This window comes from Catharus ustulatus, chromosome 3, assembly GCF_009819885.2.
Source record: "Catharus ustulatus isolate bCatUst1 chromosome 3, bCatUst1.pri.v2, whole genome shotgun sequence".
In the NCBI taxonomy this organism is placed as follows: domain Eukaryota; kingdom Metazoa; phylum Chordata; class Aves; order Passeriformes; family Turdidae; genus Catharus; species Catharus ustulatus.
In genome coordinates, this window is record NC_046223.1 from 96,538,298 (window position 1) to 96,565,882 (window position 27,585).

Below are 27,585 nucleotides of genomic sequence, written 5' to 3' on the forward strand. Positions count from 1 at the left end.
CAAGTCTGTAGGACTCCCATTATCCTGCTATGGTATCCTGCCATGAGCGTTAGACAGCCACACATCTCTAGCATGGAGATATCTACACTTATCATCAACAATATCTACTCCTGCCCTTTAAGTACCATTTCTCTCTACTGACAGTAAAGGAAGTCCAAACCAATCAGGATAATAACAATATGTTCCATGCTTCATATACCCAACCCCAGAAAAGGCAAAAGTTACAAGTGAACAGTAGAATTCCACTTAGATCATAGAATCATAAACCAGCCTGGAAAGGACCTCACAAGATCATGTAATTCAACCTTTTGTAAGAAAGAGAACCTAGATGGTATTTTCCAGCACTCTGTCCAGTTGTATCTTCAAAACCTCCAGTGATGGGGACTCTACCGTGTCGCTTGGGTGGTTACTGCAGGGCATGGTTGTTTCCACTGTAAAAACCTTCTTTCTAATATTATGATGAAACATTCCCCTGTGCATTTTGGACCTCTTGTCCCTTATCTTCTCCTTGTGGCTCCCAGTAATTTTTAACCTCAGTAAGTCTTCCAGCTTTAGATAGTAGAATATGAGCTGCATGGTATCATGTGGTAATAAAATCAATGGTTGTCACACTTAGCAAATCCAATGGCAAAGGATTTAGGGTTAATGATAAGCTTGTTGTATAGCCCACACAGTTTTATTATAGATGTTTGAATTAGGAAAAGCTAGTATGTTGTTTTTTCGTTTTATTTTATTTTGGTTTTTTAATGTGTTGTACCTGCTGCTTCATTTTCTTTCATATCCTCTGAATTAGCATAAATGGTTGAAATATTATTGTGAAGAATTTTGGAAGAAGGTGTGGAGTACACACAGAAAAAATCTGGATTGCTTCATTCTGCACTGCAGGTTTTATAGAAATGTGGGGAAACAGTCAAATGGCAATTGAGTTTGTTGTCATAATCAAATCCTTTATTTATGTGATTTTTTTTTTCTCTTTACATCTACATTTTTTTCTATCAAGTCAAGAAGGTTTCCTCTAAACATAATGGGATCTTTTTTTATTGTACTTACATAGCCTCTTATTGTTATGGCTTGTAATCAAACTTTACCTGCAACTTCAGAAGAAAACAAGGCAGAACACAGCAGAATATTTGAGATTCCCATGTATGTAATGAGATGAAAATAAGCCTGTCTGATTCAGTCCTGGTTATGTCTTCTCAATACAAAACTCTGATCCGCATGCTATAGTTTATTCCATAACTTTTATTTTTCCAGGAACAACTGTGCCAGCATTGTTGAATAGTACCTCCAATCAACTTTACCTTCATTTTCACTCTGATATTAGTGTGGCAGCAGCAGGTTTTCACCTGGAATACAAAAGTAAGGCTCGTTGTTTTTTGAAACTTACTTGGGAAAAGCATGCATATAGAAAGGGAAACTAGTATTTTACATTGTGGTTTTTGATTGATTATTTATTGTTTTTTTGGTTTTGTTTTTTTTGTTTTGTTTTGTTTTTTTCCTGACTACCAAGCCTTGTATAAGTGGCATCTGTTACACTGAAATTTTGAATGAAGTGACATTTGAAATTGATTGAAAGCAGCTATCACAAATTTGTAGCACATAACAAATCAACACAACAATTCATAATTGAAATGTGAGGTTTAATATTGATGTTTTTTCTTAACTTATTTCAGCTTAGTTCTGAAATTTAGGTGACAAAAGAAAGAGTTATTTTCCCTCCTTGAAAATAGATAAATCCAGAGAATGTGTTTTTTTCCAATTTATGTGTGCACATATTTATACCTTGTAGTTCTTTCCTTTCCTTCAAATGATTTTCTCTCAACAAATTGCTGTGATTGCAAAAAAACAGCCTTTTAATCCCAGAGCTACAAGAAAACACAACAGTTATCTTGGTAAATCACTGGTGGTATAAACAGAATATTCTAAGAATTTTCATGGCAAATTCTTCTATATGTCAATTTTTTATAAGTTTTGTGAGAAATTTCATTCTAAAATACGGAGGTGTGGAGTTATAAACAGTGGATTACCTCATATAATCATATTTTATTCAAAAACGTTTGCATTATTACAACTTTTCAAAACTTAAAATACTATAGAATAATAGTAAATTTAGTACATGTGCTTTCATAGCTCATGTGATTTTAACTGGAAATAGGTATTGCTAATAGTGTACTATTAAAAAGTAATATGAACAGTTGACAGTCTGATGAGTGCTTAGACTAAAGTCACAAAGTAAATCCTTATAATTTTTAAAGCATCTAATCTTTTCAAAGACCATTCAAGAATTTTCTTGAAAATTGAATTAGCTTTTATATTTCATTGAGTCCAAGAATAATATCTAAAAACAGTAATGTTGTTTTTAATATTTTGAAGAAGTACACTTAAGTAAATAAATATGGATGATTTTTTGATAAATTCTATTTAGGATAAAAAAATTAAAGAAAACATAAAGCTGCACAAAATTTTGAAAGACTAGATTTTCAACTCAATAAATATTTCAATCTGACTGTAGTCACAAGACAGTCCTATGTTTTTATTTACTTCCCTGCATACTTCAAGCATTTATATGCAAGTGTGTTGTTGGGGTTATTTTAATACAATCATTCCAGTGGTGATGTTGAATGAAAATACAAATTTTACCTCTGCAGGGTATTTTTAGAATCTACTGTTTTGAGAAAGTTTGTTGTTGTTGTTGTGGTTTTGTTTTTTTTTTCCTGGAGACTTCTCCTCCACAGTTGGTCATTTTGTTTCCCTCCTCCAGTATTTCCCTTTAATCCACAGTAAAAGTATTTTTCCATATGAAGCATTAAGAAGTACACATTAATTCTAGAAATTCAAAGAATGAACATTTTGCATTTTTATATTTTACTGTATCAGTTTTATTAGCCCTGCAACTCCTGAGAAAAACTCTTTCAGTTAACAAGTAAAATTGCTTAGATTTATACTTTTGCTTGTCTCCTAATTGCCAGTTTCCCGACTGTGCTCTGTTAAAGCATCTATTGGTCTTCAGTGATGCTAATATCTCGAGGACAGTGTTTCTTAGATGTGCACCTCAATACAGGTACAAGGTCAATGTTGAGCATTCAGAGATTAGCTATTCTGTTGACGGTCTTCCAGGAAAGAAAAAATTGCTTCTTACGTGGCTACGTGGTCTACAGGGCTAGTAGGAGTACAGTTTATCTCTCTGTGTGACTGAATGCAGGAACTGAACAAGTTCCCACAATAAGAATTTACTGGAAATACTATTCTATGCAGATATTATTAGTATTTGATTATGAATTCTGAAATCTCTAATCATTTTGCCACCTGATGTTTGAAGCAGTATCTGAAAAATAATCTAAAACAAAAATATCAGTTATCTGAGAAAAAAAATCATTCAATATGAAATGTTATGTTAGAATAGCAGATATTTTTAATAGATTAAAAAAAAAAGAAAAAAGGAGAACTAAATTAATAGTCATAGAATATGCTGAGTTATAAGGGACCCATTGAATCCAACTCCTGGCCCTGCGCATCTGAATGGTTTGTTTGTCCCTTGATTCTTTCTACGTAAAATGCTTTGCAGATGTAACTTTCAGGTATAAGTGGGTTCAGTTCAATTCTTTCATCTCCCTGAAGAAATTTTAATGTCTGAATAGTCATAGTGGGCGTCCTGAACATATATTTTTAAGGCTGCTTTACTTAATAAGATGAACTAACCAGGTCTAACAGGATTTGGATCAGTATTCTAATTACCAGGAAAAATGGTCCATCATTTTGGTCAACTTGTATTCAGAAATTTTGTAAAAGTAATAGAGCACTAAGATCAAATGTATAAAGAACACACCACTGTTGTGAGCCCAAAGACTTAGGATTAATGTGTGCATCAAAGGGGAAAGCAGGACTTGATCACAATACTTAATGGTTTTCAGTTCTTGTTCAAAAAAATTTAAAAAATTAGCAAGCCCTAAGAGAACAACAAGTGGTGGGCACAGTTTTTATTTCGTTTCCAAGCAGCTCATTTTGTTCCTACAATTTTTTAATAGAATTTTGGTGGCTTTTCTGTGACCCTGATTGAATTTTAATTATGGATTTATTGGAAGTATTTAATTTATAGTTATGCTTATTTTAGGATTTGAATAATGCTTCTATAAATCAAAATTTCCTTATGTATATTTCCTGCTCTTTAGTGGAAGGGGAATGGATTTGTTTATGATGGAGTTTTTTTGAATAATCAATTGCTGTTAGTCAGTGCTAACAGTAAAAATCCACAGTTGTTCAGATTTTTCATCAGATTTCTAGGAAACCCACAGAGATCATGGCATATTCTTATTTTAAAAAACAAAAACCACAAATATGAAAATTCATGGCTACCTATATCCCTCATGGCAAACAGCCTTAGAGTTCTTTTCTCATACTCCCTATATATCATTCCCACTTAGCATCAACTGAAATTATACACACTCATCAGAGTACACTGGAACATTTGGTAAGGTTTTAGACACAGGTATTCGGGGGAAAAAAAGCTATCTGCTTTGAAATTGTGAAAGCAATAGTAATTTTCATAAGAAAATTTTTTTTCAAACCCTCTTTTTAATTTTCACCTTGTATTGGATATTTTTCTTTTCTTCCTTGCAATTGGGAATCATACTTGTCATTTGGTCCTAAAAAATTTAAAGCATTTCAAGAAAATTGTTTAAGTAAATGGGCATTTTTAAAAAATCTTTGGGAATGAATTGCATGGGACGCTGAACAACCTGTTCTAGTGAAAGTTGTCCCTGTCCATGGCAAGGAGGTTAAACTAGATGATCTTTAAGATCCCCTCCAACCTGAACCATTCTATGATTCTTGAAAATATTACCTGAGTAAAAAGTGTAATGGCATTTGCTATGTACTCATTGTGCTTGTCTAACAAGAATGATAAATTATTAGAACAAAGACCACTAAAACCTTTCCTAAGCTAACAGTGAGTGTTAGTCCTGAAACAGTTAATTTCTTAAATACAAAGTGAACACTTTCTCTATTGTGATACCCAAAACTGCACTCAATAAGCAAGAAGAGGCCATACGAGGGTAGAGTAGAGCAGGACAATCAACTCCTAAAAATGACATTAAACTATTAAAAAAATTTCCAAAGAAAGACCATGATGATGGTGAAGGGCTTGAGGGAAAGCTGTATGAGAAGCAGCTGAGGTCACTTGGTGTGTTCAGCTGGAGGAGACCTCACTGCAGTTACAGCTTCTTGTGAGGGGAAGAGGAGAGGCAGACCCTGATGTCTTCTCTGTGGTGACAGGACGGTGACTCATGGGCTGTCCTGTGCAGGGTCAAGAGTTGCATGTGATTATCCTTTTGGATCCCTTCCAATTCAGCATATTCTGAGTTTGTGATATTTCTCTAGTGGGAAGAGAGTTTACACTAGAAGGAATTACAGTAAAGACAATTGACTTTCCAGCTATAGCTATTAACAGAAAAATATCCATCCACAATAAGAAGCTGTTGAGCACATCGAGTCCAAATTTGTAATTCAAATCCTACATCATCAGACTACAGCAGGGATAGAATACACAAAGTGGGCCTAGTAGTGTTTCATCTAGCCTTACCTTTTACATATATTACAAATTAGAGTAGTAGGTAAAACTGCTCTGAACAAAACATTCCAGTATTCTGCAGAACCCTAATGTCCTTATATAAAAAGTATTCATTACAGCCTTAGAAAGTGCGAATTATTTAAGAACATTCTCTTCAACCCAGAAGAAATTCCAAGGAGCAAGGAGAAAGGAGCAACAGAGGAGCATGTCCTTAGGTCACTACTAAATTATTTACACATAATAAAAATCATACCTCTACAAATTGCACATCATATTTTAGAATAAATGGATAAGTATTTCGCCTTAAAAGATATTTCACCAGTGTACAGTAATTTCACGAATACAAGCCGCACCAATTTGACTAAGATTTTGCTCCTAAACCAGAAATGCGGCCAATATTCAGGAGCGGCTAATATGTGAATAATTTTCTGACATTTACAACCTCAGAAGTGCCAGCCAGAGTGCCGACCCGAGCAGCTGCAAAGTCGGCATTTTGCGATTGTTACAAATTGCTACTCTGTTGCACCGCGGGTGGAGCCTGGCTCCTTGCAGGCAGCACGGGGGGGCGGGGAGAGAGGCGGGAGAGCTCTCTCCTTCCCTCCTCTGGCGCAGCCCAGGGGAGAGATGGGGGGGCCCCGCGCCGCCATTGTCGCGGCTCGGGGAGGCGGTGGGGGGCTCTGTCCCTGCCTGCCACCACAGGGCAGCGCCGGGCCGTGGTGACCGAGCCCAGTGGCAGCGACGGCTGACCCCCAGTAGCCCCGCCGAGCGGCAGCGCTGGGCTGGGCTACCTGGCCCCGTCAGCAGCCCCTAGCGGGCCGAACCTGCACAGCCTTAGCTCAGCCAGTAAACCCCGCCCTGTCGCCGTTCTGTTACTATTTGGCAACTTTGTTGCACGCGGGTCCTCGCTGCGAACGACAGAGCGGCTTATATTCAGGTGTGGCTTATTTATGGACAAAAACCGAAATATTTGCCAACACCCAGAGATGCGGCTTATACTCAGTGCGGCTTGTATTCGTGAATTTACTGTAAATGCTATAAACATGCCTGGGTTTGGATCTCTATGTTAGAGAAAACTTTGCTTCAGTAAGATATGTTTAGGTTGCTAACACTTGATCACATTTCTTATATTCCATATTGTATATCATTTTGAAGTAACTTTATAAAAATTCATAGATACTTTATAAAAGCTTCAGCCACTGATGAAAACTTACAGTAATTTCACGAATACAAGCCGCAGCAATTTGACAAAAATTTTGGTGGAAACCCGGAAGTGCGGCTAATAGTCGGGGGTGACTAATATGTGAATAATTTTTTGACATTTACAACCCCAGACGTGCCAGCCAGGGCGCCGAGCCAAGCACCTGCCAGTAAAAACCAGCATTCCGCGATTGTTACAGTGTTACTGTGTTGCCCTGGCTCCCTGCAGGCAGCACGGGGGGTGGGGAGAGAGGCGGGAGAGCTCTCTTCTTCCCTCCTCTGCTGCAACCCAGGGGAGGACAGGTGGGGGGGCGCACCACCATTGCCGCGGTTCAGGGAGGACGGGGCGCGGCCATTGCCACGACTCGGGGAGCCGACGGGTGCCCTGCGCCGCCATTGCCGCGGCTCGGGGAGCCGACAGGGGCCCTGCGCTGTCATTGCCGCAGCTCAGGGAGCCGACGGGGGCCCTGCACCGCCATTGCCGTGACCCGGGGAGGACGGGGGGGGGGGGGGCCGCCGCCATTGCCGCGGCCCGGGGAGCCGACAGGGGCCCTGCGCCGCCATTGCCGCGGCTCCGGGAGCCGACGGGAGCCCTGCGCAGCCATTGCTGTGGCCCGGGGAGGCGGGTGGAAGCGCGCGCCACCATTGCCGCGGCTCGGGGAGCCGACGGGAGCCCCGCGCAGCCGTTGCCGCGGCTCGGGGAGGAGGCGGGGTGCTTTGTCCGCGCCCGCCGCCGGCACCACAGGTGCGGGAAAGCTCCGTCCCCACCCGCTGCCGCTGCCGTAGGAGCGGGGGAAGCTCCGTCCCTGCCTGCCACCGCGGGACAGCGCCGACCCGGGGTGACCAAGCCCAGTGGCAGCGGCGGCCGGCCCCAAGCGGCAGCACCGGACTGGGCCACCTGGCCCCGTCGGCAGCCCCTAGCGGGCCGAGCCTGCACAGCCTTAGCTCAGCCAGTAAACCCCGCCCTCCCGCGGTTCTGTTACTAATTGCACGCGGGTCCTCGCTGCGAACGACAGAGCGGCTTATATTCGGGTGCGGCTTATTTATGGACAAAAACCAAAATATTTGCCAACACCCAGAGATGCGGCTTATACTCAGTGCGGCTTGTATTCGTGAATTTACTGTACTCAAATCATAAATATTTCAAGATAATTTAAATATTTGAATAAGAATAATTTTATTTCTTTAAACATTTTCTTCCTTTTAACAATGTCTTTCTGTTGTCCTGTCCATGTACAGGTGTTTTCTATGTATGTCTTTATTTTCATGGGAAGGATCTGAACAGTCTACACTTGCAAACCTAAGTCTATGTCTAATCTAGGCAATGCATAGGTTTGCTTTGCAGCCTTCAAAAACACACAAATCATAATGCAAATAATATAATTCTGTCATATATTTTATGTTGTAACCCACTATCCAAGATGTATTAAGAATGGTATGTCCCTTGACTCTTGACCCCTGTAATACCTGTGGACTGACCTTATCCCTCTATTTTGCCCTATTGGCAGGATGCCAATTCTCCCCGCCTCTTCCTGACCCTAGAAAAGATGCCTGTCCTTGGGAAACTTCCTCTTTTGCCCCCTGGATGCCAGCCAAAAAGAAATAAACCACAGAACCCTGTGGGAGAAAAGACCCTCATTGTATCTTTTACCCTTGTTCATGCTGCTATCCCAGGCTTGCTCTGCTACAGAATTATCAGGGTGCGGGGAGGGCCTCGGAACACAGGAGCAATTTTAGGATGTTTTTCTGTTAGATATCAAGAATATGAAAGTTCATTTTCCCAACTTAAGTGGGCCACTGAATTTGTATGCTATGTTCAGATTGTTGACTTAGAATTTTTTTTCTTTTGTTTCTTTATTGTTTGTTTTCCTCTTTCATTTATTTGGGTTTTGATTTTGTTTTATTTTTCAAGTCAGATACACAAAATCAATTTAAAAGAAATAATTGATCAGTTTCTTGGAAAAATATAATTCTGGTCACAATGTTATTGCAAGTATTGTTGAGGGCTATGTTATATTTCCTGTTATTTCAGGACTGTAGGTTTTTAAACTGGTTATAGCAACTTTTGGTTAACAGAGCAGTAAAATATGCAACAGGTTACTGTAGAAAAGATGAGAATTAATCATTTCACTAATCCTTCATTTGCATGTGCTAGAATAAATACCAAACCTAATTATTTTCACAAACACCAACAAGTCCAATCAAAGAGTGCTTTGTTGTATTCCTAATATGTACAACAGTAGGAAGAATAAATATCCCTGTTATTTACAGTAATTTCACAATTACAAGCTGCACTGACTATAAGCTGCATCTCTGGGTGTCGGCAACATTTAGTTCTTTGTCCATACACAAGCCGCGCCCAATTATAAGCTGCTCTGTTGTTTGCAACGAGGACCCGTGTGCAACAAAGTTGCCAAGTAGTAACAGATTAGCGGGATCGCAGGGTTTACTGACTCGGCTCGGACCGTGCGGGCTCGGCCCGCTCAGGGCTGCCAACGGGGCTGGGTGGCCAAACTAGGCGGAGCCGCTCGGCGGGGCTGGCCGCCACTGCCGCCGGGCTCGCTTGCCCCGACCCGGCGCTGCCCCATGGTGGCAGGTGGGGATGGAGCCCGCCAGCACCCACAGCAATGACAGCAGGGGGGAACGGAGTCCCCCCTCTCCCGCGGCAGGGGCGGCAGGCAGGAGGAGAAGGAGCTCCCCCGCTCCCGCTCCCGCGGCGGCAGGCTGGGGCGGGAGCCCCCGCTTCTCCCCCGGCCACGGGGATGGCAGCACAGAGCCCCCACCTCCCTCTCCCCCCACGCTGCCAACATGGAGCCCGCTTGCGTCTGCCGCGCAACAGAGTAACCAATTTGTAACAGTCGTGTAATCCTGGGTTTTACTGGCAGGTGCTCGGCTCGGCACCTTGGCTGCACTTCCGGGGTTGGAAATTTCAGAAAATTTTTCACATATTAACCATTCCTGAGTGTAAGCCGCTTTTCCAGGGTGGGAGCAAAATTTTAGTCAAAATGGTGCGGCTTATAATCACGAAATTACTGTAATTGAATTCCCTTTAATGAATGAACTATCAACTATCTAAATGATGTGTTTTAGAAATGTGACTGTTTAATTCCACTGCATCTGTGGCCACTGATCTTTTAAGCTTGGTCTTAAAATCTCATTTATTAATTCAGCGGTATTTAAATGTTTTCCTTAATATTCAAACAAATGAAAAAAAGAAAAAAATCTGGAAATATTAAGTATTTTCTTACCATGCTGCTTGAACTTCTTGGTTAAAATCAAGCTTGTTTTAGTAAAAAAATTGAATATATGCTGAATATTGATGTATAGGTTTAGGCTACAAATGTCTATAAGTATGTATGTATGTATATATATATACATATATCATCTGTCTGTCTATCTGTCTGTCTATCTATCTCTCCAAATTTAGGGATTAGAATTAAATTTTTCAGTTAAAAAAAACTTGTTATATGCAGTCAGTATTTTAATAGTGTCATCCAGCTCTGTTACCTTAAACTAGGATATATGACACAGGTCAGCATCACTCATTTTGTAAACTTTTAGTTTACTGCTTATACCAAGATGATGGAATATGTATGAGAACATAAGCTTACTTTTAACAAATATCTCCTTTTCTGAAGCACTCTATCATGTTTTTTCAAGTGTTCAAGGTTCTTGGCAACTGAAATAAAGGATTCACTGCTAAGGAGACTAGGTAACAATTTACTGTCTTTTGTAGTACTTCTCTATCGTGAAGGTATTTAATAAATTAAAAGATAAAAATCAGAGTAGCAGAGAAGAAAATAAATTCTTCCAAGTAGCATATTGTATTTTACAGGTCCAGTTTAAGATCTTTCATGCAATTTGATTTTTAATGTGGCTCTTCAGTGTAGGTCTTTTCTTTTTCCCTCTGTTAAAGCAGGTGTGAATCATAAACATGCCATTTTTAATGTAGCAGATCCTGATCTTGTCAGTATATGTGTACAACTTACTAGCTGTTGACAAGAATCTGACCTCTCTGCAGTAACTCATTGAGATCAAGACATTTTCTAGGCTAGAGTCTGAAGCATGAAGTTTTGAAACGGAAAGCTTGGATTTTAATATGCGCTATCATGGAAATACACCAAAATGGAAAGAGCAAGTCACTCCAGCTTGATGTTTGTAATATAATAAAGCATAATATGTTTCCGTTAGCTGCTTAGGTGTGGGAGGAATTAAAAAAAAAAAAGCCTGATGACTTTTGGTCCAGCTGTCGTGACATTCTTGTGTTGTCCAGTTCTCAGCTTTCTGAAATGGACACTAATGTGCATTCACAGTGTCAGATATACTAGCAAGGATTTTCTTTCTGCCAGCAATGGCAGTGATGTTTGGACACAATTTGAGGTAATTGTAGGCATGGATACAATTTTGTAAGTAAAGCATGTTTGTCTTATGCCACAGCAGAGTCAAGAAAGTGTTTAGCAAACAGTAAGTGAAAAAGGTCAGGGAGAGGGTTATCACTCTTGACATTGATGTGTTCTCTTTTGCACTGCATAACAGAAGCTGGGCTCTGAAAAGCATGCACTTAAGAAATCCTTGTTCCTTCTTTGATTGCTTGGACTTGACATTTAACATGTTTTCTCTGTATTACTGACTGTTCACATACAACCTCGTTTAATAATGTATTTCAGAGTCTCTGAATATTTAAGTTTCCTAGTTTGTCCCCAGATAACAGAATTTGTTTGTTTTCTCTCAAGCATTCTTTTGATTTTTGGACTGTTCTAACTAAACCAATTTTTGAACTACACTGGGCTAGTACTATGGAATGATTAGAATAACAGAGATTTGAGAATTCAGAATAGTATTTGATTCTGCTTTCAACTTTCTCTTACTTTGGGAAGGTAATATTGCTTCTTAATATCATATGTATCAAAGAAATTCAGAGTGTTTTATGATGTTCTCATAGAATATTTTATAATTTGCATCATTAGACAAAAATAGTAGTATATACAAAATGTTATGAAAAGTATAAGCAGCTAGCAGAAAAAAAAGGTTTTTTTACCTAATCTAATTATTAGAATCTATTAAAGATAAATACATACTATGTACAATATATAGTGGTTACATAGAAAGTTAGTTGAAGGCTTTTGATTGATCAGTCTATTTAAATTATGTATGCTATTCAACCAATGATGGAACGAGCTATATTAAAAGCACATTATTAGTGTTGCTATGCAGCCACTGGTACAGCTGTTTCTGTAACTCAGAAAAATATGTAAAAGTAACTTTATTCATACAGACCCAAACCTGCAGCCCTATTACTCTCAACATACAGGAATGCTGAGTTCCAAAATGCAAAGTTCTTTAGGACGGGAAGTGAACCTCAAATTTATATTCACAGAATTCAGCAAGTACAATGATATCTGTAACCAATTTAGTCACTATGGTTTGTTAGGTGCTTATTTATTTATTAACAATGACCTTAGAGCAGATATTTTAAAATTTTATTTTCTATTCAAGAGTAAAAAGGGTGCGAAAATGCAGAAATAAGCATTGATTTGCTTAAGTTGCATCTGAACACTGGATTAGCAAATCAGTGAACAGCAATCTATATGTGGTATTTCGAATTACTGACATAAGGCATCACACTTCACTTAATGCTGAAACAAACAGTTTGTGTGGATGCATATCACAGCTATTTTGTACCTATACTCAAAGGAATTTTCCAGACACAAATACATTTATGGTATTGTGGAATGCAGACTGATTGATCCAAAAAATGATATTGGTTGACTTGCAGCAAACCCCAGACCATTGAAGTTAATGACAATATCTCCATGAGTATTTGGAACATTACAGCTCCACACAGTGAGATTCCTAGTGGCCATTTGAAGTCAACATAACATCATTTGAAAGTTGTTTATATTGGAAGAATACTAACAGCTGTAAATTATGTGATAGAAATAGCTGAAACACTTTAAAGTAAAAAAAAAAAAAAAAAAAAGCTTCAGGGAGGTCCTACTGTTTGCAACTATTAAATTATTTTTTATTTGGTAATTTGAATTTTTATTTTGTTTGGTACCTCTTGCATCATTTGTTATGAAGACTATACTTCATACCTTGAAGGTTTTCACTCAGAATTAGAATGACTTGTCATTTATCTTGATTTCTGATAAAAGTGAAGTAAAGTAAAACACAAGGGCACAGGACAAACAAGGAACATTCAGGACCATAGAACTTAATTCCAGAGGAAAAAAATTGGCACAGCAATCCAAATTTCCTGTGAAATTATAAAAGCTATTTCAGACTTCCATGTACTTTGTTAGGAAAAATATATTTACTTTAGCTAAAACACATGCTGCAAAAAACTAGACTTATGTGAAATTTTTATTTGTGCATTTAATATTTTTAAGGCATTTATATTTGAGTGATGAAAAGTACATACATAAAAGTTTATGGCATAAAGTTAAAACTATGTCTGTATGAAAATGTGTGATTAACATTAAATGTAAGAAAATTATATTTCCCTAGAAAGATGAGGGTCTCAGTGAATATCAGATATTGTTTCATGATGAACTATCTGGAACAACTGACTCTAAAATGTCCCATATCAGAATAAAGTAAAATATAATGTAATTTCTGTACTAAACACAATCCATTTGCATGTACTGTTACCAAACAGGTTTGATTTCATAGGAGGACAATTAGAGTAGTAGTCATTTTCTTTTTTTCACACAGCTGAATTGAAGGATGTCCAGGATCACATCCAGCGAAGTATCATGTTTCCCTGCTCTTTATGGAATTTTGTGCTAATAAATTCTCAAAATCTCTTCTCACACATTGTGAAAATAATTTCCATTCTATTTTGGCTTCTACAGGTCATATTTTCCTAAATTTTCATAAATACCCATAATTCTGTAGAAAGAATTTACTAAGGCAAAGATTATTAATGAAGACCTGCTGTCCACTTATCTGTTTTTTCAATCTTTTTCTTTACTTTTTCCAGCTGTAGGCCTTGCTGCCTGTCCAGAACCAGTAATTCCTAGCAATGGGATCAAATCAGGAGATAGATATATGGTGAATGATGTTTTGTCATTTCAGTGTGAGCCAGGATATACATTACAGGTATTTCTTTCTTTCTTTTTTTCTTTGAACAATACACTGTGGAATTATTGCAATAAAGTGCCGAGAGACCTGCCCAAACCATATTCTAATGAAGAATCTGTAGTGTGTACATAGAGATGTTCTAGGTAGAGCCTATGTGAGTGCTTCCAAATTATAAAGCTACAAATATGTGGCATTTCTGGCCCTCAATAAATCTAGGCTGGCAAATCTTGTCTTAGATCAACATACCATCAAGCAGTAAAGGCCATCAAAATGGACATTGAAATAACATGGATAAAATTCTTTCTCTAGAAAATTATTATAGTGCTATATTGTAGAGTACACTTTTCTTTTGGGGCATTGATTTATCTAGGTGAAATTTTAACATAGAAATACACTGTGTGGTTTCATATTCTGCTCAAGAATTTGATTTCTAAAGCAAATTTCATTAATGCTAAATCTACTCTTAAAAATCTTTCATGGAAAAGTATTAGAAATTAGTTCACCGATTGGGGATGTTCTCTGTTCACACACTGGTTTAGTTTCCCATGGTAGACATATGATTGAGCTGCTCTTTGTAAATATTTCAACACTCTGTAAATCTAAAAGTTTTTTTCTTTCCTCACTAGTTTCTCTAATTTGTTTTTATAGAGTCCACAGTGATAAAATAAATTGAGAACACCTGAGTTCAGAATATTTTGGTTGGTCATAGGTTCCACCCAACACTGTGTAAGACCTGTATGAGAGAAAGTAGAGTATAACTTCTGCTCCTTACAAGGATAAAGTTCCCCATCTGAGGACTGCCAATTCAGTGTTCCCACAGCATATATAGGATATTTCTTTGGTCTCCATATTTCCTACCATTCTCCTAAAATGCTTGCAGGATTCAGACTAAGCATCTTACCTCTAGGCTGGTTGTGCGAACACATGCATATGAAGCATCTCTCTAAGTAACTGGGAATATGATTACCTTTTCAGTCATGTATTCGGGTTTAGGTCAGGTATTTAAACTAATTCGTTCTCTTTACTTGTATTACATGACATGAAACACCTTCATTGGGAGCATTCCATATCCATAGGAAAAAAAAAAAAATTACACTAGTATCCCATTAATTAAAAAAAAAAATTGACTTGAGCACAACAAAACTGATTATCTACCCTGAGCACTCATGGCTTATTTAACAGTTTGTGGGTTACTTAAAAGCCAGCTGATTGTTCGTATATTAACTAAATAAATGTTTTTCATTCAAAATTAATATTATTTTGAAAATACCTAATGGTATACATCCATTAACTTTTGGAGTTTTTTACTGTATTTTCTCTATTTCATCTCTCCCTTACAGTATCCTCTGTAGTTAACATGTCATTAGGAAAATGAGAGGTTTGATATTTTTATGACATGGTCCTTTCAGAAGGACTCTGTCATTAAAAGTTGGCACAAAAGAAAATTCAGACTTTCATTTAATAACTGATATTGAGCCATTAACAGTTTTCTATTTCAAAGTAACATTAAACTAATTAAATTATGAAAGGACATAGTATGTGTCTATACCTATGTTGCTATAGCTGAGCAAAGATATAGGAACTGCAATTTCATCTTCAGCACTATTTATTTTTTGGAGTAGGGTGCTGCAATGCTTTTGGCCTAGGTGAAATATAACAACAGTAATTATCACAAGCCAGAGACTATTCCTCACAGGCAGTTTGCATCATGGCACTTTTTTGAAGATGAACTTAGAAGAAAAATTTCAGGAGGTACTTATACAAAGCATTTGCACTCAATCCCACACACTTCCAGTAGTATAAATGTAGCTTATATGTTTATTTAGGGCTTTTTTGTATGCATTGAGCTAAATTTAGCATTTTTCATCTGTAGACTCAGGACAATCTATTTCAATGCAAAATCTTTCTGGAAGTCAACCGGTAATAAACTTGGTACACAACAATAAATATAATTGTATTTTCTTGGTTAGACATCAATAAATATAATTGCATTTTAAGAGTTGGATTAATTTTTTTTTTAAAGGTTCCTATTTTGAGTATTTGTAGAAAATTTATGTGCAATTCTTTATATATTTTTATTCAGTTACACTTTATGGTGAAAGGATCAAGATCTGCTGGTAGGGCTCTTGTATAATTGCTATTAATATAATTGCCAAGAGATGTATGTTTGGTGCCTCATTGCTGTGATCCAGCTCACTGCTTCTGAGCTGTTATGACTGAAATACATTTAGGCAAACATCTGATTTATGGCAAGGCTTATAGCGGTGATCTGATAGGAAAAAAGTATGAAACTAATGGTTTCCTATAGGGATGGAATAACATAAAATACAATTAATGTAATATATAAAACAGCCATCTAATCTCAATCAGCTATTTAGACTTTCATTGTGACACTAGAAATAAACATCTACACTTCTCCAAGGACTAATTCATACTAGGATTTCATTTTAGAACAGGAACTTTACTCTTAAAGTATCATCCTTCATTAGTGATATCAAAAAGTTAACATAGGTATCGAATTTTAAACTACTTAGATTTAGTGGGGTGACATCTATCTGTATTGCCCATCAGATTGCAGACTTTTTTAGCCCTACCTTTTTCAACCAGGAAATGTCTAAATCTTGTATATTGAAAAAAAGGGCATAATTGTTCTGCTTTAAATTATGGATTAGAAAAAATGGATTAGAAATTGATACATGCTCAAGACACAGCATCATCAAATATTCTGTCCGTACTGAAAACAGTAGTGGTAAAATATTGACGTGGAGTGATAACAGTAGAATACAAATACATCAGAAGTGGTTGGAATAATACAGGAAACCTTTTGAAGATGCACGTTGTTAGCCCTGACTTGATGTTTTGGATCTACTCTTACAAAACAACCAGAATGTGAGTTCAGAAATACTGTATTAGTATAACATAATGATGCATTTGTAAAGAAGAGATCTTCACACAAAATACCCTCTCATCTGTATTAAAGCTAAATTTCAATACACTGTGTATATAACTACCATAAAACCATATAATGCCTTTTGTCTATATACAGGTTTTATCTGTAGCCCTTTCATACTGCACCTTTTTCTGTATACTTACAGGGATTTTATTATTAAATGCTTTCTTAAAATTTCATACCATATTGTTTTTAACTGTATCTATTCCAACTGTAAACCTCTTTTTCAATACTTCTAAAAATTTAATACTAGCTATGGAAGCTGACATAGATAAAAATTAGTTTCATGAGCTTGTTCGAAGTTCATGAGCTAAAACAAAGACCTTTGAGATCCAAATTCAATAGAAAAGTTTGAATATTTTCAAAATACTGATGAAAATTTCTATGCTGTATGGACTCTGCTGTAAGAAAGTGCATGCATATCTATATATATAGCATGTTGCACAGACAGGACAAGTAAAAAGGGTCCAAATTAAAAAGAAATAATAATGAAAATAACATTCTATGAGGCACTGTACATTTGGTATTCAACAAATATGGACAGCATAACTTTTCAGAATATTTTTCTTTTTTTCACTGTAGCTGTGAACTTATCCTCAATCTTTAGAGAACATATTTACAGCTAGTAATAACAATCAGCTGTGGATTAGTTTATAATTGAGATTTACCAGAAAAGTCATAGAGCTCAAACTACTACCTGGAGATGCATAAGAAAGGTAATTGCTAGCTGCAGGATTAAGTGTCTCCCCACAGGAGGGAACTTTAAAAGACTGAAATCAGAGTGTGCTCTTGTTGGAAAGAGGCTTGAAGCTATAGGAATCATTTAATTTTATTTTTCAAAAGATCTTTTATAGGCTATTTTACATTTTTCCTGGCTGTGGTAGTTAAATTATGGCTTCCCCCTTGACTCACATCAGAGACATGCAATCACAGAAAACTGGAAAAAGAGAATAAAATAAAACAATACAACCACGGATGACTAGATAGAGGGAGTAAAACAGGGAATGTTGCTTTAATTAAATTATTCAAAAACTCATCCATTTTGCAAGTAACTAAGATGACAAAGTAAGTGCACATTTTTCCTTTAAAAACGTAGTTTTTAAGAAAAATATTTTTATTGAATTATCAATTTGGAGTAGTTTTGGAAGAAAAAGACTAATCTTTTTTTCATTATTTTCAGTGAAAACTGATTCTTTTTTTTTCCCTTCCAAGTAATTTTCTGGATATATTTCAGTTTGGCTTTCAGGAAATGATTGCCTAAATACCCTTAACTAAATGATTAATAAAAGGAGTTTTATTCCATGCAATTCTATATGAACTTTATTCAGGGTAGTGTGTAAACATTCCAAATGATGTGGAAGAAATGGTCATCAAATGGAATTATTTTTTTCTGCAGTTTACTTATCCATTCTTGTCTTATTTTTATGAGATTATGATTGCTATGTACAAATAATATTGAAATAAATCTTCATACTATATTGATAAGATGTGCTACCTTATTAGATTTTAGACTCATAGTACACTTGATAAAAATAAACTAGGGATGTTAAGTGACATATCCAAACTATTAAAACAGAAACTAAAACCTTAGTCTTAATATCGGCTCGCTCTCACTCCTTCCAGTTTATTCAACCTCCGCATTTCAGCAGCAGAATGCATAACCTGGGTATCTCAAAGGACAGAATTGACCAAAAAAGCGCCAACTTTTTGGGCTACTGTTAAGTTTCCAGTTTGAACTGTTCCTAGGGGAAACAAAGTAGGAGCATTTTGGTCCTAGGCAGTCACCCTGAGGTATGTGGGATTAGACTGTGCAAGTTACAGCTGTGTCTTGATTTACTTCCTGCCACCACATGAGTCTGCCTGGTTCTTATGATTTCTCTTTAAAATAGGCAGAGTAAATTAAACACAACAGTGGAAATAAAGAGGTACTTGTATTTCTACAGCTGTCTGCCAAGACATTTCATGTGGTCATGTTGTGAGCCCATGTGAGAGGTCAAGGCCTGCTGCTGTTTCTTGGTGACAGTCTTGGCATGATCCACATTGAACATCTGCAGCAAGTAGATGCAGAACAAACTCCTGTTTTGTGTCTTTACTACTCATGCAGAGCAATGGTTTATTCCACTCCGGATTGCAGCATAAAAATCAAACCTCTATGCTTGCACTTTAGGTGGAATACACTGGAATTGAAACAGGCAATGAACTAATCAGATCATATGAGTGCACATAGTTAGCTGTTTCTGTCTTTTAGGAAAATTTCAAGTTACGAGAGAAAAGCCATTTTAGAAACATTTCTCAATAGAAAAATAAGAACACAAAAGCTGAACTATTTGAAAATAGAGTTTCATTCAAGTAGTAAATTATTATGTAGTTGGCTGATACAAGAAGATAAACTGATTAGATTTTCAGGAGGTCCTCTGTAGCTCTGTCTTTCAGGAAAGTCCCAAAAATGAGTGTGTGTCATCTGATGTTTTGCCTTTCCAAACAGGGCCGTTCTCATATTTCTTGTATGCCAGGAACAGTACGACGCTGGAACTATCCATCTCCTCTCTGCATTGGTATGGAAACTTGTTTTCAGTTTTCTGACCATCAGTCACAAGAAACTCCTGACCTTGTCATGCCCATTGTTCCTCAACTTAATTCTGCTTCAGTCAAAAACTTTTTTGAGTTTTCCATTTGTATCTATGAAATATAAGGGGGGGTGGGGGTGGTGCAGAATTGCTTATATAGGGTTAAATGCTATTTTAAAAAATATTTTGAGAGTGGGCAAAAGAGGAAAACTATATGTTAACCATTGTTCAGTTTGTCCTGAATACCTCTGCTTTGAATCAGGCTGAATTTCTTCATAAAAGGGAGGAAGTTAACAGATTCCCTTTTGCAGTGTGCTCACCTTGGAAAATTTAGGAGCCGGGTGGGTCATGTAGGGCACCTAGGAGATTTTCCTCAAGAAACAGGCAGTGGGGAGCAGCTCTGAAGCCAAGCCTTCAGGAATGGTGGAATAAAAAGTGAGTTTTAGGGGTCCAGAAGAGGCTGCACTTTTCATCTGAGAAAGCTGTTAAATGATGCTGTGTTGAAAAGTAAAGCTTAAAAGCATTATCCTATTAAATATATTTAGACCTTAGCCAAACAGATCTAAGTTTTTCTGTGTGTAGAAAATAATCTTCTACAGTATTTTTTTTTATTGATTAGACAAAATTTAAGAGAGTCTGCTATATTTTGGTATACTTATTTGAAGAAAAAGCAGGAAGTGAGGGGTGAGAAGCATAGGTCCATCATAATGTACTGTCACTTTAGCTTTGAAATATATTCTTCAGTGAATGCTTTGAATTTTAATATTCAATCAGCAAAAGCCATTCCTATTAGTTTCACATCTCAGAGGAATTAAAAATATTGGGATGATATTAAACAAGACTAACATGAAATATTTTAAAGATTCCTTGTCAAGTTGAGCCTGTAACCTTATTTTGTATTGTCAACTTCTACAGAAGCAGTCACTTTTGATTGATATGAAAGCAGTGCATTTCCTTCCAATCAGTTTTAGACATGGAAAATGTATTCAAGGAGGGGTGTTTTGGGCTTTGGGCAATTTTTGTTGTTTCTTTCTTTTCATGGTAACCTGATATTTCACCCTTGCATACTAATACAGTTCCTTTTTGCAAACATTGAGCTCTTTGAATTATGAAATTGTGCTATCCTGGTAGCTAAAATGCCCCTAAGAAAATAAACAAAACCCTTAAAACATAACCCTCTCTCTTTTCTCACCTCTAACACTTAAAATGTTGATTTTTATAGAATGCAAGCCAATATCAGTACAATTATTACAACAGTATCATAGTATCAAACTGTGTTATCAGATCATGTATCAATGTAATACCTGGCAGGAAGACTCACAGGCCTTAAAGTAATGATTCCTCAAATAATAAATATAAATTGCAATATTCAAAATTTGATTTCTTGAAGTTATTCTTACATTCATATTACTGTCCTAGCATGTATGTAACTCAGCCCCTTTTTTGCAGGTTACTTATCTTTATGTCATCCTAGATGATGCAACCGGGCCTTCAATTTACAAACATATGAATTTGATGAATAGAAGCATACCAACAAGAATTATTTTGTCATGCAGCAAGTCTATCCTCTTTCTGAATTAGAGCAAAAACTCTAGTGGGGGTGGAGTTTGTTTAACTTGTTTCTTTTTAAATTCTAGTGTATTTTTGGTTTATATTGAGTAATAGATTTGTTGCTGCGTCATGATTTGGGATCATAATTCAGTTTAATTCCAGATTTCTTCCTCTGATTGAGAAGCATATCTCAACATAGCACCAGACATTTTTGACAGTAATTTGCCAAGCTGAGACAATGTGCTGCCCAGCCTATATGTACAGCTACACCTTTGTAGTATGTTACAGAGAACATATCATATATCTTTAGATTTTGCTCTAAATGAATACTGTTTTTTTCCCCTCTCATGAGGGGTGTTTTGATTATGATAAATTTCACTGCTTCTGGTCATGGGAACAAAATGAAAAATCCGTTTTGAATTAAACATATGTCAAATACTAAGAAATAATGTTAATAAAAGATACAGTGATTTTCTTTTTGTTTTTAATAGCTAAATGTGGTGGAACACTGACAAACATGGCTGGTGTGATCCTGAGCCCAGGTTTTCCTGGAAATTACCCTAGTAACTTAGATTGTACATGGAAAATTTTATTGCCTGTTGGATATGGTAAGTAAACTTATATTGGAATTGCAATTATTTGTAATCATCAGGTTTAAATATGTATTTTTTATGTATTTGTATAAATTAAAATTATATTATTATAAATAGTTTACTTCCAATATGACATAGGTTTTATCCAGTGAATGCATTGTGAAACCTTACATAATTTTTTGCTATATATGAAATGAAAATGATTGGCAATTTTAAAATGTGTCTTTGCCAGAGCAACTTGTTATTACTCAGCCTGTCTCAGAACTGATTTCAAAGCAAATGTGTTCTCTGGCATGAATATATATCAGTTGGAATAAATATTTTGACTTCTAAGTTAAATAATGGACTTTTGTTCTCCAAGTGACTTTCTAAATAGTATTTTATGTTCTATAAATATAGAAAAACTCACTTCTAGAACTATAAATTTGGTTAAAAGCATTCACAAAATGTATTCCAAATCCTACATTACAGTTGCCAACCTAGAATCTTTCTAGATTTACATTAAAACTATTGTAATACAAAAAATATTTTCACAAATAATTAATAACTATATTGAAAAGGTAATCATAGATAATATGGAATCTGTAAGTTCATGTGCAAAACACAGTCTTCTGTCATTATCAAAACTGAAAGAGGAATGAGTTTGCTTGCTGTGAAATTTACTATTCTTACCTGAGGAGGTTAGTTTATTTTCCATGTTCTCCTTTTGCATTAATAAGAGGAATTTTTGTAGTGAGATGTACTTCTTTCACAGTATTTTACTAAGTTAATCTGTAGAAATACTTTACTGCTGTTTAGAATAGTGCCCTTTATCAGTGAACACCTGGTATAACTCATCCATCATACTTATGGATAGCCTTAGTAGCCTTAGATATCCTCATAGATGTAGGAGAGCCACAGAAATAACATCCTTTGCTAATTTGGAGATTCTCCAGCTACATTTGCAGGAAATATAAATGATAAGCAATGTCATCCTAATTAGGTTATTACAATACTGCCTTTGAAAAATAGTCCTTCATATATCTCAGAGTTGCTCTTTTTCTTTTCTTTCTTTTCATGTAGAAAATGTTTCATGAATTAATTGCACAAGAACATTTTATTTCCTGTTATTATTTCTCCCACTTCTCTGAAAGTCTCTGGTGGTGGTAATTCTATAAATAGAAAAGATAATAATTTTGTTTAGTAAGGGTTTTAACACATATGAGGTGTTCATAGCACTGATCTATCCTTGCCCTCAAAATAATACAAAGGATGTTTTTTACTGCCAAGTTTCCTACAGTCATATTTTTCCTCAAGTATTTGTTAAATAATCCACATATAATATCTTCATATGAGGTTTAAAAATTGTAATTTATGTCTTCTTTCACAAAGTACTTCTACTTGGATATTACAGTAATTTTCACGAATACAAGCCGCACCAATTTGACCAAAATTTTGGTGGAAACCCGGAAGTGCAGCTAATATTCCGGGGCGGCTAATCTATTAACAAAATTCTAAAAGCTGCCAAAACGGAAGTGAGAGCCCGCGGCAGCCCCAAGCCAAGCTGGAGCACGGCCGGCCCCGGCTGAGGTGGGAAAGCCTGGCAGAGGCGGGGCCAGCAGTGTGGGGGCGGGCGGCAGAGCCTGAGCCAGCAGAGCGGTGCAGGGGGGGCGGCAGAGCCCGGGCCAGCAGGGCGGTGGAGCCCGGGAGAACTGGGTCTAGCAGTGCAGGGGAGCATGGCAGAAGCAGGAAGGCCGGCGGGTGGGGCTGCCTGGCAGCAGGGGAAGCCCAGCAGAAATCGGGGCCAGCAGCGTGGGGGAGCCCAGCGGTGCGGGGGCCTGCAGTGCCGGTCAGGGCGAGGAAACGCGGCGGCGGTTGCAGATGGGAGGGGGCGCGCCGGCGAGCCTGGCGGCGGCGGCAGCGGCTGGCCCGCCGGCAGGGCGACTACGTTAACGCAGCGGCGACGCGGCCGGCGTGCTGCCAGCGGCGGCAGTGCCTGGCCCGCCGGCAGGGCGACTACGTTAACGCAGCGGCGACGCGGCCGGCGTGCCTGCCAGCGGCGGCAGTGCCTGGGCCACCGGCAGGGCGACTACGTTACGCAGCGGCGACGCGGCCGACGTGCCTGCCAGCGGCGGCAGTGCCTGGGCCGCCGGCAGGGCGACTACGTTGACGCAGCGTCGGGGCGGTGCTGACGGGAGAGGGGGGCCAGTGAGCCCGGCGGCGGCTGCAGCACCACCCGGCCGGCCCCGTCAGCAACCATGAGTGGGCCGAGCCTGCCTGGCCCCGCCCCGAGCCAGTAAAGCCCGCTATGCCGCGATCCTGTTACTAATTGGCCAATTTGTGAAAGCTGCGCACGGATTCTCGCGACGAACGAAAGTGCGGCTAATATTCGGGGTGCGGCTTATCTATTGACAAAGACAGCAACATTGTCGAGGCACCGGGGGTGCGGCTTATAATCCGTGCGGCTGTATTCGTGAAACTACTGTATTTTAATTAGAAGTATAAGCTTGTGTACAGAAAAGCTGTTGTTTACATACATTCTATTGTATCAAAACAACTGTGTGCTTAAACAAAGTCTAACAATAAAATTGTGGGAGCTAATGTGTCCCAAAATATAGTGCTCTCTTCATTACATGAAATACATCAGTCATGTAAAGAAGACACTACTAAAATCTAAATATTTTAAAATAGAAAATATATATTTTCAAGTGAGTTGTTGTGATTTTAAAAATGGTCTCGGGTAGCTGTTAATTAATTAAAATTTGTAAAAACAATTACCGCAGCTTGGAATTTTCATTGTTCAGAGTACATTCAAGTGAGAGAGGAAGTGCTGTTGAGATTCAAGCAGGAGGTAATATAATTATAGTTTGACCAGATAATTATTTCTTTTTTATAGTTATCAGTTTTATCCCATGTAATTTTATGTAAAAAAATTGTTTAGTTTAAAAAAAATCTTCTTTGACATATCAAATTGACATTTGCAAATTGTATAAGCTGGGACTTAAGGCTTGAGGGGACACATGCAGTGTGTTCTCTAATTGAAATTAGCATGTTTGAAACTGCTTTGGGTAGTTGTTTGGTTTTTATAATTACCTTTGAACCTACTTTTATACTTTTAAAACACAAAGCCTTTCTATATTGAATATATACAAGTAGACATAGAAATTCCTTCTCAGAAATTAAATTAGAATTACTCAGTTTTACAGGTACTCCACGGCTCATCAGAGAATATTTTATAACAGTAGATTACTTTTATTCAAATACCTAAACAATGTTTGGGCTCTATACAAATATGCCAAACTTGATTATCTGCTTGTCACTTTCACAATTTAGGTATAACATTAAGTGGCTGCTCAATTCGTTATCATTTCTATGGTGCTGACATCCAGTCTCTCTTGGGAATCACTAGCCACTGATTCTGAAGTTGTTTCCAGGCTGCTTGGTGTCCTACATCATCTCAAACCCTGAGGGCATTGTAAAATTAGTGACTTCATTCAAGTCAGACTAGTCATATCAAACATCATACAGAGATGGCTGATATAACTCTGATATGTTCAGTGTGTTCCTCTTTACTGATAGCACTGTATTAAGTGTTCTTATTCTGCAGCTGAAATACTTTTTTTCATACCTCATTCATACAGGTCAGAGAAGGTACTGGAACTAAAAATCCCATATTTTTGCAAGTGTTCTATAAAACCCAGTTTATTTGGTAGCTTATTTAATTCCTCTTGTAGAATGAAAGATCTTTTTAATGCTATTGATTCAATCTTAAGCAACAGAGGTGAAGAAATCAGCTACAAAAAAGACTGAGTGAATTACGCTGGTCATGTGTTACCCTGATAATTAATCTATAATGTTCCCTCCTGGAATGAAGAATATGTCTCTATTGCTAAGTAAGAATGTCTAGAAGAGTTAGGTATTGAGTATTTTTCACTTCTTTGTTGAGTCTTTCAGTAATTCTGTTTTATTCTATTACAGCTGGTTCTTCATAGTCTGCCAGAGCAAAGTTTGGGCCAAAAAGTGCCGTTGCAATTACTTGGTACTAGGCTTCCAAACCAGGGGTTCATCCCTTATTTCTCTTTTGATATAATACATATGCATAGTTTAAGACTGGATTTCAGGTCCTTAGTCCACAGGAAGTAGTGCCAGAACTTCAAAACAGCTCTTCCCATGAGATTATGTTTAGACTTCCAACTGTTCATCATGTTTTGAATGCTGAAAAGCCTTGTTCAAGCACCTGATTCCTGGAAAGGGTTTGTGGTAAATTCTCTGAAGTCCCTGTCACCAATCTGGAGTTCAGTGCATCTTGTAGGGCTGCATACAGGGTAAAGTGGCTCCAGAGACACAATGGCCCAATCTAGAAAGAAAATGAGTCAAATATAGGTGACTTGGGGCAGGAAAAAGGAGGTAGAGTAGATAGCTGAAACTAGGTAAACTTCTACCTCAGAAAGGTCACTCTGTTAGTAACCTTCATGGGTGCCTAGCAGATCCTGAGCCTCTGTGAGAGGCCTTGGCCCAGCTACAGGGATGCACTTGGGATGGCAGAGTCCTGGCCATGCCATGGCACAGCAGGATTTGTGATTTGCCCCTCCCTTGAGTCTTTCTGTTGATTGCTTTAGCAATATGAAAAATCCCTGGTGTTGAATTTATGACTTTATGGCTTACTTTAATTTGTCCCTTCATATGTGTTTATGATTTTTCTTCCTTTCTCAATGCTGCAGGTGCACACATTCAATTTCTGAATTTCTCCACTGAAGCAAATCATGATTTCCTTGAAATTCAGAATGGGCCTCAGCACACCAGTTCTATGATCGGCCAGTTTAGTGGAATGGAACTCCCATCACCCTTGCTAAGTACTACTCATGAAACACTTGTCCATTTTTATAGTGATCACTCAGAAAACAGGCAAGGATTTAAGTTGACATACCAAGGTAAGTATGAACTAGTGCAATGATCTTTATGGTTAGAGAGGAAAAAGAAAATAATAGTTGTTTTTTATTATTATTTTAGAAGATATGTTTGGTATATATTGTATAGCATTTTAAAATCTGTAGATTGCCTAATAAATAGGTTGGAATTTTTAAAATTGAAATTATGTTGAGTTGGAATCTTTGTTCTATTAATGTAAAAACCTGAGAAAAAGGTGATGTTATTTGCCAAAGGTCACATAGCTGACCTTTCCATTCCATTCAGTTGTACTGTTACCAATTCATACTACTAATATTCACTGCTTTGTTTTCCCATTTATATAATCTTTTTATGATTAATGCAATGGTAAAAATTATTTTAAATATTCAGGTGAAAAGCTTTATAATTTCCTATGTTATGTGTTTGCAATCAAGACTCCTGTGAAAATTACCAGGAAATGAAAAAATACCAGTTAATACATCCTATATCCATTTTCAAACACACATAATCAGTATTTGAAAATGTGAACTTTTTGTCGTCCTTTACTGTTGGCTTTCTTCTCAATCTTCACTGTTTGTTTGCTTGTTTGTTTTCCCATTTGTGACATCATTCATTTGTGCATATTTCTGAACTGTTGAAATAGCCTTACTGTCAACAGTCGAGCACCATTACAGGATCTGAACAATTTAACAATATGGAATGGCTGGTTTAACTTTCAGAGATCTGTGAGAGAATTCATGCCTCCTTATTCTAGGATCTTAGTATGGGTAACTTAATTATGTGTTGGGAGTTAACACCAGTGGGTGTTTAAACACCACACAACTACTTACCTCCTGCCTACCCAAGTGGGGGAAGAGGAGAGGAATATTAAAGCAAGAACGTTTGGGGGCAAAGATAAAAAACATTGCTTAACTGGTGAAGGATAAGGCGAAGAAGAAAGAAAGAAAACAAAAGTGATGCAAAGGCAACCACTCACCACCTCTCACAGGCAGATTGATGCCTAGCCAAAGATGCCTAATGTCTCTTACCCCTCTCTTTTCCCTTTTGTTGCTGAACAAGATTTTATGTGGTATGGATGATCTCTTGTTAGTTCAGGTCATCTGCCTGGTCATGTCTTCACCCACCCTATTGTACATTCACAGTTTATTTACTGGCAGAGCTTAGTGAGAGACAGAGATGGCCTTGACATTA

The 27,585-nt window shown here is 37.6% G+C and overlaps 1 protein-coding gene across 2 annotated transcripts in view; it reads left to right on the forward strand.

Annotated features, from left to right (window-relative positions):
- The window catches only part of CSMD1 (CUB and Sushi multiple domains 1), a 1,108,435-nt gene that overhangs the window by 949,392 nt on the left and 131,458 nt on the right, over positions 1 to 27,585 (forward strand). For both annotated transcript variants that reach the window (XM_033053649.1, XM_033053650.1), the window contains exons 37-41: positions 1,255 to 1,359; positions 13,746 to 13,864; positions 19,282 to 19,351; positions 21,406 to 21,522; positions 26,208 to 26,417. In XM_033053649.1, coding sequence (XP_032909540.1) covers positions 1,255 to 1,359; positions 13,746 to 13,864; positions 19,282 to 19,351; positions 21,406 to 21,522; positions 26,208 to 26,417 — 621 coding nt within the window. The remainder of the gene's footprint in view (positions 1 to 1,254; positions 1,360 to 13,745; positions 13,865 to 19,281; positions 19,352 to 21,405; positions 21,523 to 26,207; positions 26,418 to 27,585) is intronic.